The 13,935-nt window shown below is 42.6% G+C and overlaps 5 protein-coding genes and 5 non-coding genes across 10 annotated transcripts in view; 5 read left to right on the plus strand and 5 right to left on the minus strand.

The window, feature by feature from the left end:
- The first annotated feature begins 951 nt into the window (after positions 1 to 951).
- On the plus strand, positions 952 to 1,034 carry trnal-cag. The gene has a single exon. It is a non-coding gene; the product is annotated as a tRNA-Leu (tRNA).
- A 364-nt stretch (positions 1,035 to 1,398) lies between these two features.
- On the plus strand, positions 1,399 to 1,470 carry trnad-guc. Its single transcript has one exon. It is a non-coding gene; the product is annotated as a tRNA-Asp (tRNA).
- Positions 1,471 to 1,801: 331 nt separating this feature from the next.
- trnay-gua lies at positions 1,802 to 1,889 on the minus strand. The gene is given in 2 exon segments: positions 1,802 to 1,837; positions 1,853 to 1,889. It is a non-coding gene; the product is annotated as a tRNA-Tyr (tRNA).
- LOC121307422 (histone H4) lies at positions 1,843 to 2,726 on the minus strand. The gene has a single exon (XM_041239630.1). The coding sequence runs from the start codon at positions 2,586 to 2,588 to the stop codon at positions 2,277 to 2,279; it is 312 nt and encodes a 103-aa protein (XP_041095564.1). The 5' UTR covers positions 2,589 to 2,726; the 3' UTR covers positions 1,843 to 2,276.
- Positions 2,727 to 3,960: 1,234 nt separating this feature from the next.
- On the plus strand, positions 3,961 to 5,042 carry LOC121307401 (histone H1-like). The gene has a single exon (XM_041239612.1). The coding sequence runs from the start codon at positions 4,035 to 4,037 to the stop codon at positions 4,656 to 4,658; it is 624 nt and encodes a 207-aa protein (XP_041095546.1). The 5' UTR covers positions 3,961 to 4,034; the 3' UTR covers positions 4,659 to 5,042.
- Positions 5,043 to 5,064: 22 nt separating this feature from the next.
- On the minus strand, positions 5,065 to 5,583 carry LOC121307427 (histone H3). Its single transcript, XM_041239633.1, has one exon. The coding sequence runs from the start codon at positions 5,551 to 5,553 to the stop codon at positions 5,143 to 5,145; it is 411 nt and encodes a 136-aa protein (XP_041095567.1). The 5' UTR covers positions 5,554 to 5,583; the 3' UTR covers positions 5,065 to 5,142.
- Positions 5,584 to 6,553: 970 nt separating this feature from the next.
- Positions 6,554 to 7,047, minus strand: LOC121307415 (histone H2A-like). Its single transcript, XM_041239627.1, has one exon. The coding sequence runs from the start codon at positions 7,030 to 7,032 to the stop codon at positions 6,649 to 6,651; it is 384 nt and encodes a 127-aa protein (XP_041095561.1). The 5' UTR covers positions 7,033 to 7,047; the 3' UTR covers positions 6,554 to 6,648.
- A 2,141-nt stretch (positions 7,048 to 9,188) lies between these two features.
- LOC121307333 overlaps positions 9,189 to 13,935 on the minus strand; it is a 28,121-nt gene continuing 23,374 nt past the window's right edge. Inside the window, exons 7-9 of the mRNA XM_041239511.1 lie at positions 12,140 to 12,632; positions 11,187 to 11,292; positions 9,189 to 10,617 (exon numbers count right to left, since the gene is read on the minus strand). Of these exons, the coding sequence (XP_041095445.1) occupies positions 9,554 to 10,617; positions 11,187 to 11,292; positions 12,140 to 12,632 (1,663 nt within the window). The 3' untranslated portion in view covers positions 9,189 to 9,553. The remainder of the gene's footprint in view (positions 10,618 to 11,186; positions 11,293 to 12,139; positions 12,633 to 13,935) is intronic.
- Positions 13,026 to 13,107, plus strand: trnas-aga. The gene has a single exon. It is a non-coding gene; the product is annotated as a tRNA-Ser (tRNA).
- trnay-gua lies at positions 13,836 to 13,923 on the plus strand. Its single transcript is given in 2 exon segments — positions 13,836 to 13,872; positions 13,888 to 13,923. It is a non-coding gene; the product is annotated as a tRNA-Tyr (tRNA).

The raw sequence follows: 13,935 nt of genomic DNA on the forward strand, positions 1-13,935 counted from the left end.
ACATTTTCGTTTTAGTTTTTTCTATCTATCACCAAAAGTGCTGGAAACGCCTTTGTTTTCCAAATATTAGGACCAAATCTCTCATGCCATGCTTCAGTCCGGTTTTCTGTGCAGTGTGGAACCGTTTGAGTTTCCTACGTCAATCTAGGTGATCTCTGAGCAGCAGGGCATTATTTCCCCACAGCACCTCAGAGGACAGGGATTAGGTTCTGTTACCCAAAGCTTGCAGCAGCGGTTGCTCTAGGCTGCTGTCTTCCTGACGTCACATGCTTTTTTTTTTTTACACGTTTCTGGATTATCAACCTGTAGAGTCAGTGCGATTTAATTGATTCGTTTTATTGTAACATTATACATCACTTAACACGGATTTAGCACATTATGTTTGTTTAAATTATTTATTTATTCATGTATTTAATATAGCTTTGACAAGGCTGTTCATGGCTTCGTTGTAGAATAATAAGTCGTTCGCCTCCTCTAACAAGGGGCAGCAGTGGTTATCTGCATTAGGAATAGCAGGTCACTCTGCGTCGTCTTTTTGGTTCACAGCCGCAGTAAATCTATCGCAGTAACTTTTCAAAGTTGCGCTGGGCTATGCAGAATCTGCATAGACTTCTGTAGATGCAGTTGAGTGACGTCAGGCTGCAGCCCTCGAAGTTCTGTGCAGAACTGCAGAAATCTAGACCAAGACCAAGGACTCAACCGGAACTCAATACATTTATGGCAACTTAATCTCCTCTGCTGCCCTTTGTTAGGATCTTCACTTCTTTCTTGAGTTCCATTTTCCACTTGTAATGTCAGCTGCTGAATTATTATCTTCTTTTGCGTGGTCTGTGTCATTTTTTTTTCTTGTTTTAATTGTGTTTTCCACCGTGACACAAGGACTGTACAGTAGCATTGTAGCAGCCAGTGTGTTATAGCGCTTTTTTGTTTCCCAATGAAGCATAATCGCAAGTCAGGATGGCCGAGCGGTCTAAGGCGCTGCGTTCAGGTCGCAGTCTCCCCTGGAGGCGTGGGTTCGAATCCCACTTCTGACAAGATGCTTTTTTCGTTTTTCCACCTTTCATTTTACCACTCCTCCCTCGTTATCTAGTTCCATATTAATACTACAGAGTGTAGATTTCCTCTGTTTAAATGACACATCACAGTAGTGTGTAACTCCTTTAGTCTTCATGAGAAGCTTCGGGATACAGCGTTATATTGAATAACTTTCCCTGCGACTCACATTTTTTTCTTGTTTTTCTTTTTGCAAAAATGTTAATCAATTCAAAATAATTTATATATACATTGTTAAAAAAATATGTTACCGCCGGTAATGGAAAACAACTGTTACAATGAAACTATCGTTTGTTGTCAATAGAAATGCAATCTCACACACACACATCAAACTAACACATGTCCTCCTCGTTAGTATAGTGGTCAGTATCCCCGCCTGTCACGCGGGAGACCGGGGTTCAATTCCCCGACGGGGAGATCTTTTTTGTTTTTATTATTTTTTTCTAATCAATACTTATAACAGAATATTTTTACATTAATGTCTACTAAGATGTTAACAGTATTCAAAAACATACCTTCAACTAAATATTACAGAACAAACGAGCCATTTTCAGTGTTTGTCGTAAAGGGAGGCGATACTCAACACGGGGGGCGCTGTTACCCTGACAGCCAAACATCGAGGAAGCTAAGAAAATGTCTCCCCGTGTCAGCCATCTTAGGTCAGATTGCTGTATAATTCAGTGCAAAGCGACTCTCCAGTGAAGACACTGTTAAAACACTGATTCAAAAAGTAAAAAAAAATATTCTGTCCTTCGAGCCGGATTTGAACCAGCGACCTAAGGATATCCATGCTTCTCCACTACAGTCCTCCGCTCTACCAACTGAGCTATCGAAGGCAGGTCTGTAACAGCTGACTGCAGACATTATAGATTAAGATAATGCACTTCGAATGTTCTATTTCTATAGCAACAGTTTCTGTAATTGTTAAGCAGCGGCGTTTCCAAGATTCTAGAACAATATCTCCTTCTCAGTAACCACAATATTTACACGAGCCCGTTCATACATTCTGTACTTCATTAATGCAAGCTCTTGTAACAAATTCAGAAAACGTGTTTTTCTATGTCACTGTAGTCAAAGAGCGATAGATAGATTCCAAACCCTATCCCAAAGCTCTTCTCCTACTACACAAAACGAATAATCAATAAACGGATTTAAACTCTTGCTTGACACAGTGGGTGGCTCTGAAAAGAGCCTTTGTGTTCAAATGTAGCCGATGCAAATCCTTAACCCCCGAACCCGTACAGAGTGCGCCCCTGGCGCTTCAGCGCATACACCACATCCATAGCGGTGACGGTCTTTCTCTTGGCGTGCTCAGTGTAGGTGACGGCATCCCGGATCACATTCTCCAGGAACACCTTCAGCACCCCGCGGGTCTCCTCATAGATCAGCCCGGAGATTCGCTTCACTCCTCCGCGGCGAGCCAGGCGGCGGATAGCAGGCTTGGTGATGCCCTGGATGTTATCACGGAGCACTTTGCGATGACGCTTGGCGCCTCCTTTCCCGAGTCCTTTACCGCCTTTGCCTCTTCCAGACATACTGCAGGAATGTATTTAAAAATCAAAAACACTATCACTCAAACATGGGCTGAGGTTCTCTTATATAAACCCAGATCGGACCTGATTGAAAAACAAGCCAGCAAGGAAGAGCGCGCACATCTTAGTCCCGCCCACCGAAACTGCTGGCTGGCATTCACTGGATAGAGTTGCTGATCAACAACGCGAGTGGGGATTAATATATTGAATTGTTTTTTTTGCAGCATTTGTTTTAAATATCTATACTACAAGCAGCAATGAAACAAATGGATAGATTCATTAAACCTCTTAGTTTTTTCACATTTTATATATAACGGACCCTTATTGTCCTGTGTATTACACATGTATTTGTGCAGACACGAATTCATGTTCTATATAATTTGAAAAAGGAAAATTGCTGTGTAACAAAGGGAAAGTGGGATGTAGACAAGCAAAATGTGAATAATTGATTTTAAAAACCTATCAGGACGTTTGGCACTAGAAGCCCTTCTTCGGCTGGATGGAAAAGGCAATGCTGTAAACAACCGGGCATTAAAAATAAACACAGAGTCCTTCCTTCACATGAAACGGAAAAAACCCGAGGTCCTATTGTGAGCGACTCTGCCGCAGTCGTGATGCATAGTTCATTCCCTGGTCTCCGTAATTCGCTTTGCATAACAAAAATCTGCTAAATGACAAATTCCTTAATTAATTCAATTATGAATGAAATAACACGTTTGTTTCTCACCTGGAGACAGGTGGCATTCCCCACGAAATACACCACCAGTAAAATATTTAAACTACTCTGAGAACGCTGTGGTGATACCAGGGGAATTATATTGTTGGAACAAGTGTGGGTCAGAGATTAAGACAAATAATTCAATTGAACAATGTAAATCTCCGAATCGATTACAATGGGGCGTTCCGGCAGTGTGGGCTGCAGTGTGTTACCCTCACCGCACATAAAGAGGATTAAACGTCTATTTTTACAAACCTCAAGCTTCAAACTTATTTAATTGTGCTTGACTAGCCTTGTCGTTTGTGAAGCGAGTCGTACAGTTACTTTAAACCTTAAACTAGTCATTTTATATAAATAAAATATAGCGAGGTACTGAGCGAGCGGTTCGGTTTCTCAGGAGGATAGTGCAGCTTTGGTCTCATCAATTAAAAATGCAGTAAAGTGTCTGGTTAAAGAATACGTTTTATTGTAAACACAACCCTTCTCTTTTGATCCCATCTGTTGTTTGGGTTTATTTGTTCTATTTCGACTATCAAATTGTATATTTTGAGCAGGTAGAAAACACAAAACAGGACGTTTTCACAGCGAGTGTGTTGCCAGCGGGTCGGTTGAGTCTACACGGTTCTCATCGTGTCAATAAGTTCCGCTCTCCGCTTTTCTGCTCATATTATCTGACACAGAAGAGTCTGATATTCTTCGTTTGTATTATTGATAGCTAGAAAAATCTAGAAATGGCAGAAACTGCTCCAGCACCAGCCGCCCCTGCCCCTGCTCCGGCTAAAGCGCCCAAGAAGAAGACCGCCACAAAGCCCAAGAAATCGGGTCCCAGCGTGTCGGAGCTGATCGTCAAGGCTGTGTCTGCCTCCAAGGAGCGCAGCGGGCTGTCCGTGGCGGCGCTCAAGAAGATCCTGCAGGCCGGCGGCTACGATGTGGAGAAGCACAACTCCCTCGTCAATAGAGCCCTCAAGAGCCTGGTGACCAAGGGGACCCTGCTACAGACCAAGGGCACCGGCGCCTCGGGCTCCTTCAAGCTCAACAAAAAGGCGGCTGAAGCCAAGGACAAGGCGGCCAAGAAGAAGGCAGCTCCCAAGAAACCAGCGGCAAAGAAAGCGGTTGTCAAAAAAACAACGAAAAAGGTTTCGGCGAAGAAAGCAGCGACACCCAAGAAGACTCCTACGAAAGCGAAGAAACCGAAGGCTGTAAAGAAGGCGCCCAAGAGCCCGAAGAAAGCGGCTGCCAAGCCTAAAAAGGTCGTAAAGAAGAGCCCGAAGAAAGCGAAGGCAGCGCCTAAACCTAAAAGGGTGACCAAGGCAGCCAAACCCGCAGCGAAGAAGGCGGCTCCTAAAAAGAAGTGAGCAGTTAAAGCGACGATGCAAACAATGAACCCAAAGGCTCTTTTCAGAGCCAACACATGTTTCTAAAAAGAGCAGATTTCCTTTATGTGAATGAACGTTGCCCTCCTGTGATGTCTCAGCACGCAGTTTTTCATAGTAAACCAATCGGTACCCAAGTATAAATCACGATTAAACTGACTGGGGATATTAACGATGTTCGCTTTATCTGATGTCAGATCCATGTTTTTTTTTAGAAGTGGCCTTAATTTACGTGAAAAAATCAACTAGTTGTGATATTTCTCAACGCATACAATGTTAGGAAAGAAAAGCAAACAATGCTTCAGTTTTAATATATTGATAACGTTACAATGGTGACATATTAAAATACATAATACCTAACGTACACAACACATCTACATTTGTTATTGGAATATAACTCATTCAGAGGAGTGAGTGGCTCTGAAAAGAGCCTTTGGGTTTCACTGTGTTTTAAGGGTTTTGCAGTTTAAGCGCGTTCTCCGCGGATGCGGCGGGCCAGCTGGATGTCTTTGGGCATGATGGTGACTCTCTTGGCGTGAATGGCACACAGGTTGGTGTCCTCAAAGAGCCCGACCAGGTAAGCCTCGCTAGCCTCTTGCAGCGCCATGACAGCGGAGCTCTGGAAGCGCAGGTCAGTCTTGAAATCCTGAGCGATTTCTCTGACCAGCCGCTGGAAGGGCAGCTTGCGGATCAGCAGCTCGGTGGATTTCTGATAGCGGCGGATCTCTCTCAGAGCCACAGTGCCGGGTCTGTAGCGGTGAGGCTTCTTCACGCCGCCGGTAGCGGGAGCGCTCTTTCGGGCAGCCTTGGTAGCGAGCTGCTTCCTGGGCGCCTTTCCACCGGTGGACTTGCGAGCGGTCTGCTTGGTTCTTGCCATATTGAAAAACTTATACACAGTATAAGAAAGTGTACAATATGATACCAGCAGCCGATACCAGATATTATATAGAGGAGCTGAGCTGCTCTGATAGGCTATGAGACACTTAGGGCGGGTTTATGCTCCTCATTGGTTGTATTGCACAATCTCGATGATTGATTGGAACATTTGAATTCTGCGCGCATTCTGTTAAGCAGTTTTTGTTTCTGAGTCTTTGGCGCCTTTTTAATAAATACAGTCATTCAGGGAACACATTACCAACCCCCAGTGTTAAGAAATACATTCCATTCAAATCAAGCAGCCTGTGTTTAAAACGAGAAGGTTAAAACACTTAACAATAGACAAGCAATATTTAAAAACCCATAAATACAGAAAATAGATCCTTTTAAAAAATATAATTAATAAAGGTAAAATACAATTTCCTGATAAGACAATCGTATGGACTCAAGATTGCTTGTGTATAGACCCGCAATAAAAACTAAAACACGGAGAGGTGGATTTCCAATTGGAAGCATATTTCAATGTAGCTCGATCAGATACAGAGTAAACCAGTGGATTGATATTGTATCGAACTGTCTCCTTGTAAGGAACGTGGCATTGATGTGGGGAATGTCAGCAGCACCCGCTCTACACTGTGGCGGGTATGAAGAGATACTGTAACGCTGTACTGCTCACAGGAAGTGTTCATTGTTGCAATTCTCACTGCAGTACTTGGTATTATTCGGAAATAATAAAACAGAGATTCATAATTCTGTTATTGTCAGCTGGATGTGCATTTTAATGTAGCTCCGTGGGAAACATAAGCCAGTACATTGTTATTGTGTTGCAGTGTTTCCTTATAAGGAACGTGGGGAATGTCAGCAGCACCCGCTGTGGAAATGCCTGGGTTTGATATCGCTACAAAACAGATACACGGTAACGCTTACTATCCGTTGCACACTCACGTATTCATTGCTATATAATTATATATATATTTATATATATATATATATAATATAAAAAAAAAAAGATTTCAGCCGCTTTCATAGAAAAAGTGGGTGGCTCTGAAAAGAGCCTTTGGGGGTTTATAAGATCTAAAAGCGGTGTCCGAGTGATTTACTTCTTGACTGGCTTCTCGGTTTTCTTGGGCAGCAGCACGGCCTGGATGTTGGGCAGCACTCCGCCCTGAGCGATGGTCACGCCTCCCATCAGCTTGTTGAGCTCCTCGTCGTTGCGCACAGCGAGCTGCAGGTGACGCGGGATGATTCGGGTTTTCTTGTTGTCCCGGGCGGCGTTCCCGGCCAGCTCCAGGATTTCAGCAGTCAGGTACTCGAGCACAGCGGCCAGATAGACCGGGGCTCCAGCGCCGACACGCTGGGCATAGTTTCCCTTCCGCAGCAGTCTGTGGACACGGCCGACTGGAAACTGCAGCCCAGCCCTGGAGGAGCGAGTCTTTGCCTTAGCACGGGCTTTACCGCCGGTCTTTCCTCTTCCAGACATCTTCACTGTAGTTCAGAATATCACAACAATAAACGCGCGTCTGCTCTCCTGCTATTTTATACACACACAGGCTCATTCGTGATTGGACAAACAGGGTTGCCTTCTACCGTAAAGTAATAGTCGTCACACTTGGATGAGGGCGGGTAGAATTTTGTTTGCCTGCCAATGATTGGTTGTCTCAGTCCCTCCCCGCTGTTTCTGTTTTGGCGCTGGTTGTCTTTTGTATCCTCTTGGCGCTCATTTTTAAACTAGAACACAGTGTAACAAAATGTAACAGTTTAGAAGTGCTTAAATTCACACTGCCGCAGTCATGTTCGAGTTTAATTATATTCCTAGGTTTTACTTTAAAGTGTAGAGTTCTGTGCACTTAGGTTAACTAGAAAGTCGATGTTGTTGACTGTCCAGTTTGTTTACATGGTGTAAAGGTAGTTGTATCTGCAATGAGACCAGTTTGCCCTTTGCTGTGAATCTACTTGCTGTAACGTCACCCTGTCAGACATACTAGCGATTGATGCAAACAAACTTAGGTAATGAATGTGTAAAATTGCTCAATCAAGTTGTCATTTCACGACCACTGTTCTTGTCTATCGCTCTCTTCATCACACAGTTCTGTCCAACTTCCAATTCCGAGGGTCTCCCCCTACACCCCCCTCTGTCCCTCTGCACTTCTTCTCTGCATTTCTAAGATTTACAAGTATTTGCTTCACATTTGAATAAATTGGAGAAACACAATTTTCCCAATCGGATTATTTACCGCAGCTTGTGTGCATGATGGCTGCTCAAGATAGAGGTAGTTAAAGAAACTGGACAGCAAACAATGTGTGTTTTCTGCTGCAGTGTAGAGAGCAGAAGGGTACGCAGTGCTGGGGTTCAGGAGGATGTTACCTTTGCACAACCCTCTTAGAATATCAGTATAAAAAAATAAAGAATGTATGAACACTTTTCATCCCCTTCCATTCGAGGAACAGGACACAATTAAAATAATTAGTATTAAATGGGTCTTTTACCGGCATGTAATGAGCTTTCACACTTGCATTCCCTGAATTGAAATCAATCACAGACTTCCTCTGTGCAGTCTAAATTAAATGAAACAATTCATGAAACATTGTAACCCATTAAAAACAAAGTCATTACCAGGATTTATGATCTAGTAAATCATCTAATCCGGGATCACAAGAATTTAAGTTCATTTTGACAAAGGGATCAAAAACTACAGTTGCTCTCAAAAGTATTCACCCCTTCCCACTCTTGAGGGCTTTTCCACAGGTTTATTGTGGCTACAACGAGCCAAGGAATCAAAATGGAACTTAATTATCTGTTTTTGGCCACTGATCAACACAAAAAAAAGTCCATAATGTCAAAGTGAGAAATAAAATCTACAAATTGTTCTAACAATTACAAATACAAAACAGCGAATGTGATGAGAGAAAAATACAGCCTTGGAACACTGAGGAAATATTTGGTAGAGGCACCTTTGGCAGCAATTACAGCCATGAGATCTGAAGTCATGCGTCAGAAATGAAAAAGTTCATGCCCAAATTTCTGACGATTTCAAGCAAACGGACATAAACCGCTGGTACAGCAAACTTAACGACACACTGAAAAACACAAAGTTCCAAATTTCTCAACTTTTACCTTTATTATATTAATATAAAGAAAAGCAACGCAGAAAAAAAAAATCAACTTATTTACATAAATATAGTAAAACAAAATACAGCTATACGATACATACAACTACCCATAAGCAGGATATCTTTGTCACCTCACCTCCCCTCCCCTTCCCAAAAATCTGGGATTGTTATACTCTCACATGCATTCTCTGCCATTTTGGAGCACTTTTAGAAGCAATTTTTAACTTGACTGTGGAAAAAGAAATTACTGTAGAAAAAAGTATTGATCTATTCAGGGATACCAAAATATTTAGTGAGCAAGGGGCCCGAGTGTGAAAAACTTGACCATAAAAGCCGCAGCGCAAGACATTATATTTTCCTAAACAAAATGGTTGCACCACAGCACTCGTGAGATAGCTTGAACATTAAACCCTTTGCCAATTTCTAACAAGGACGATTAGCTATTCATTCAGGAACAGCACACAATTACAATAACAATAACAATAATATAATTAGTATTTAATGGGTCTTTTATTGGCATGTGTGATTGAGCTTTCTGATCTCTGCAGTGTTGAACGACAGGAATCTGACAGACTGGCTCTGTGAATATGAATTAAATGAAGCTTGTACTCATGAAACTATAATATACATCCAAGCAAAAAAAATCATACAAGTCCTTTCCAGGATTTACATTTTAATAACTCAGACAATCAGGGTTAACTTTGACAAAGGGATCAAAAAGTCAAAGAAATCAAAAACTCCAATTGCATCTCAGGGTCTTGTATACTCTCAGTTTCCACTAGACTGAGTCTTCTTGTGATGAAGGTACAGTGCTGCTGCTCCTATTGAAGTGTCTGGATACTGTGTGCTTCTTCAACTGGGAGTGGAAAATAAAATCTCTCTTATTGAGCTCAGTGAGTCGGCTGCTTCCCTCTGTGAACCCGAAGGTGTGACACCAGATTTCCTGCTCGAGTGAATCTCTTCCCACAGTGATCACAGCTATATGGCTTCTCTCCCGTGTGAATTCGCTGGTGGGCTTTAAGGTGGGATAACTGATTGAAACTCTTCTCACAATCAGTACAGTTATACGGTTTCTCTCCTGTGTGAATTCGCTGGTGTCGTTTCAAGTCAGTAGACAGAGTGAATCTCTTCCCACAGTAATCACAGCTATATGGCTTCTCTCCTGTGTGAATTCGCTGGTGGGATTTAAGGCGGGATAATTGATTGAAGCACTTCTGACACTCACTGCAGCGATACGGTTTCTCTCCTGTGTGAGATCGCTGGTGTGTCTTGAGCTCTTCTGCTGTACTGAAATCCTTTGCGCATTGAGTGCAGTGATACAGCTTCCCTCCTGTGTGCATTCTCTGATGCAATGTCAGGGTTCCTAACTGAGTGAAACTCTTCTCACATACATTACAGTGATACAGCTTCTTTCCATAGTGAATTTGCTGGTGTGTTTTAAGATGGTGTAACTTCTCTCCAGTGTGAAAGCGACGGTGTCTTTTCAGATCTGTAGAGGTATTGAAACTCTTTCCACATTCAGTGCAGCAGTACGGTCTTTCTCCTGTGTGAATTCGGTGGTGTCTTTTCAGCTCTGTTAACGTACTGAGACTCTTCCCACAAACAGTACAGAGATGCAGTTGCTCTCCTGTGTGAATCTGCTGCCGTCTTTCAAAGTGGTCTGAACCCCCCTCTTCAATGGGGTCAGATTCAAGTTCAAGAACCTCCTCTTTAATGATGACCGGTTCAATTCCAGGGATCTCTTCATTAATGTGCTCAGGATCTACTGCAGGTTCCTCCTCTTCTTCCTCCTCCTCCTCCTCTTCCTCTTCCTTTTCCCCTTCAATAGATGTCAGCTCTGTACCCTGCTTTGGACTCCTGCACCATTCCTGGTCAAAGAGCTCCTCTTGAATGGGAGCTGATTCTGCCTTCGACCCTTCCTCAGCATGGGGGAGAGCATTTCTCTGTGCAGGAACTGTGCCAAAGAGAAGAGTGAAACACTGTAAGATCTACATCATAAACTGTGTTCATTGCAGATTGCACAGCCAGTAACATGTCATTATAATGTAAGGAGTGTTGAATTGGCCCCTCAGATGCTGAGCTGTCACTCTTGCACAAACTATTTGAGTGTAAAATGAAGAACAATTGTGACACAGTCATTCCTAATTGGTAGTAAACTGATCATACTTGGATACCACTGCACCAGTGGGACAGATTTGTAATTGAAATCTTTTGCATATATTTTTTAAGTGGAGGCAATTAAATTATCTATTGAAGATATTTAGTTAGCAAGTTTTCTGAGTGGACACACACTAGGAAATAAAACACTGTGGGCCACCACAGCACTTGAGATGTCTTGATCGTTACACTCTTTGAATACATTGAAAGAGGAGAAAATAAGATACTCAAAGACACCATGATATTAGCAATTCAGTGGCAATAGCCTGTTTATTTTAGATTTTATTTTATGCTCAGCTTTCCTCCCTCCTTGTTAACGTTGTGGTAACAGAACATTCTGCTCTGATTGAAGTACGATCTTCTTACCTTTCACTGCTCTTCTCCACCCCGCTGTGCTTGTGTGGCCCATCTGTTCATCACCTCGCATCAGCAGGCCCTGCTCGGAATAGCTTCCATCCTCCTGGATTAAGACCTGGGAGAGTTAATGGTAGCTATTTTACTGGCGATAGTTAAAATAGCGGAATGAATCCCTAAGACAGCAGTAATACTGACAAACGCCTTAGGTTATGCTTTAAAAGGAGATTTTGTTAATAGGAAGGAAATACTTTGAGAAAATTCAAAGACACAGGGAATGTACAATAAAGGGGACTGAAGTCTGTTTAGTATGGATTCCTGGGCATTCTGGTATACTGCGCAATGAAATGGTAGATCCAGCAGCAAAAAACTAGGTTAAAAAAAGTGAGAAGATTGATGTGGTGATTCCTCTGGGATCTCAGGAAATGGGCGTTTTAGTTCAAAAAACAAAAACAAAGCTACAGTAAAAATGTCAGGAGAGATGGGCTAATGAAGGTTTATTATAATATTAAGAAAGACAATAACAGCTGGGAAATAAGGAGTTGGGCAGGAAAGAGGAAAGATCTTTGGATGGGATAAGGATTGGGAATCTACTGTGAATGAGCATGTACTTCAATTACAGAAACAGATCGACGGTTTATGTGATTAGCGTAAAAATCTAGACACAGTTGTGGATTATGTAATAAAGTGTGACAAGTTTGAAGAACAAAGAAAGAATATGAAGAAGTTGGTGAACAGGGGCCTATATGACCTAAGCATTAGCAGCTTGTTGGGAAAAGGTGAGGTGAGAAAAATAATTAAAATAAATAACAATTGATTAGGGAAACAGGAAAAGAAGGAATTTATAGGATGACAGATTAAGACGTTACAGAGAACAAAAAGGCGAATGTCAACAGAGGGCGCTAATCATTTAAAGACACAGACTGAATGCGCACAAAATAAAAATATAAAAGAATTTGTAAAACCTGAGAGGTTTTCATTGCGGTGTGGACTGCGGGCTCCGGCTCCCTGATTGGCTGAACTGGAACAGTAGAAAAATCCCGCGCTGGCAAGCCGTGAGCAACAACACTGTCGCTCCCGGGGTATTGCGTTTTAGTGCTGGTGAGGGATTGCGTAAAGTTTTTATCGCCAGTGCTCGCGTATTCTCCGCCCCGCATCGCGTTCAACTCGCTCTCCGCTATTTCCAATCGCAATCTCACGCTTTCAAATTCGTGGTCTCTCTCGTCCAGTCTGAGGTGGAAAACTGCACATTTACTGTCCACGAACTTTGCTAATGCAGACATGACGCTCAGCACAGCCGCTTTCACTGCAGGCTCGATAGCAGAGGCGAGTTCTTCTTCCAGGAGAGACGCGGAGGATGCGCGCATATCCATCTCTTCTTTCGTTTCAGAGACGCGTCTCATAAACACGATGCGTTCTTTTAACCTCTGCTGAAGTGAAGACTGTCTGAACTGGAACAGTTATATCAGGGATCCTCTGAGCTGAACACTATCCGTTACTGATCACACTGAGCACAAAATCTGAATGAGTTTAGCTCTGAAACTGCGGTAGCCATATATATCCTCCCCGACACAAGTACGTGTACTTCCGTGTAATTGCAGACACCTCACCAGTTGTGGCAGCCTGTCTGTTACAGAGCTGTTGCCCCCTACCGAATACCTCCCACGGGTACCCCATAAAACCCATGAATAAAATAGATAACGTTTACCTTTTTTTAAATGTTCTTTTAATTTATTTACACCACCTTGTTATCGTCCTGTACAATGCAGATGTATTTTCCGTTTTAATCACAGCACGGTAGTATATGAGTTTGGACAGCATTTCTATATTGAAAGAGTGTTTCTTCGCTATGTTGTCGTGGCCGAGTGGTTAAGGCGATGGACTAGAAATCCATTGGGGTCTCCCCGCGCAGGTTCGAATCCTGCCGACAACGAGTGTTGTCAATATTTTTGCTTTATTTGCTATTAATCATAACACTGAAACGCATGGGGATATACATTTTTAATAACGATGTTACGACCGGTAATGGAAAACAAAACTGTTACAATGAAACTGTCGTTTTCAATAAGCAATGCAAAAAATGCAATCTCACAGTTGGTTTGAGAGCTTCAGAGGGCGGTGCTGCATGTATAGATTCTACACGGAGCCGCCTAATTCATTCACAATCCGATCTATACTGAGACACAGAAAACTCACACCCATGTCCTCCTCGTTAGTCATGATCCCCGCTTGTCAGGCGGGAAAAGAGGGTTCATTATTCCCTAATCATTATTTATAACTTAATATTTTTACATTAATGTCTACTAAAATGTTAGCAGTATTCAAAAACACACGTTCAACTAAATATTACACAACGAACGAGCCATTTTCAGTGTTGTCGTAAAGGGAGGCGATACTCAACACTGGGGGCGCTGTTACCTTGACAGCCAAACATCGAGGAAGCTAAGAAAATGTCTCCCTGTTTCAGCCATCTTAGCTCAAATTGCTGTATAATTCAGTGCAAAGCGACTCTCCAGTGAAGACACTGTGTTAAAACACTGATTTATACAAAGTAAAAAAAAAAAAATCTGTCCTTCGAGCCGGATTTTATCAAGCTCCCTAAGCACCTGTGCTGAAGACGCACTGATACATGCAGCCTGGGCGCGGTGTGTCCCACACCTGCCTTCGATAGCTCAGTTGGTAGAGCGGAGGACTGTAGTGGAAAAGCACGGGCATCCTTAGGTCGCTGGTTCAAATCCGGCTCGAAGGACAGAATTTTTTC

Source organism: Polyodon spathula, chromosome 55 (genome assembly GCF_017654505.1).
Source record: "Polyodon spathula isolate WHYD16114869_AA chromosome 55, ASM1765450v1, whole genome shotgun sequence".
Lineage (NCBI taxonomy): Eukaryota > Metazoa > Chordata > Actinopteri > Acipenseriformes > Polyodontidae > Polyodon > Polyodon spathula.

Bases quoted from the DNA above. Each gene is read 5' to 3' on its own strand.
- LOC121307422 (XM_041239630.1), bottom strand. From the start codon at position 2,588: ATGTCTGGAAGAGGCAAAGGCGGTAAAGGACTCGGGAAAGGAGGCGCC.
- LOC121307401 (XM_041239612.1), top strand. From the start codon at position 4,035: ATGGCAGAAACTGCTCCAGCACCAGCCGCCCCTGCCCCTGCTCCGGCT.
- LOC121307427 (XM_041239633.1), bottom strand. From the start codon at position 5,553: ATGGCAAGAACCAAGCAGACCGCTCGCAAGTCCACCGGTGGAAAGGCG.
- LOC121307415 (XM_041239627.1), bottom strand. From the start codon at position 7,032: ATGTCTGGAAGAGGAAAGACCGGCGGTAAAGCCCGTGCTAAGGCAAAG.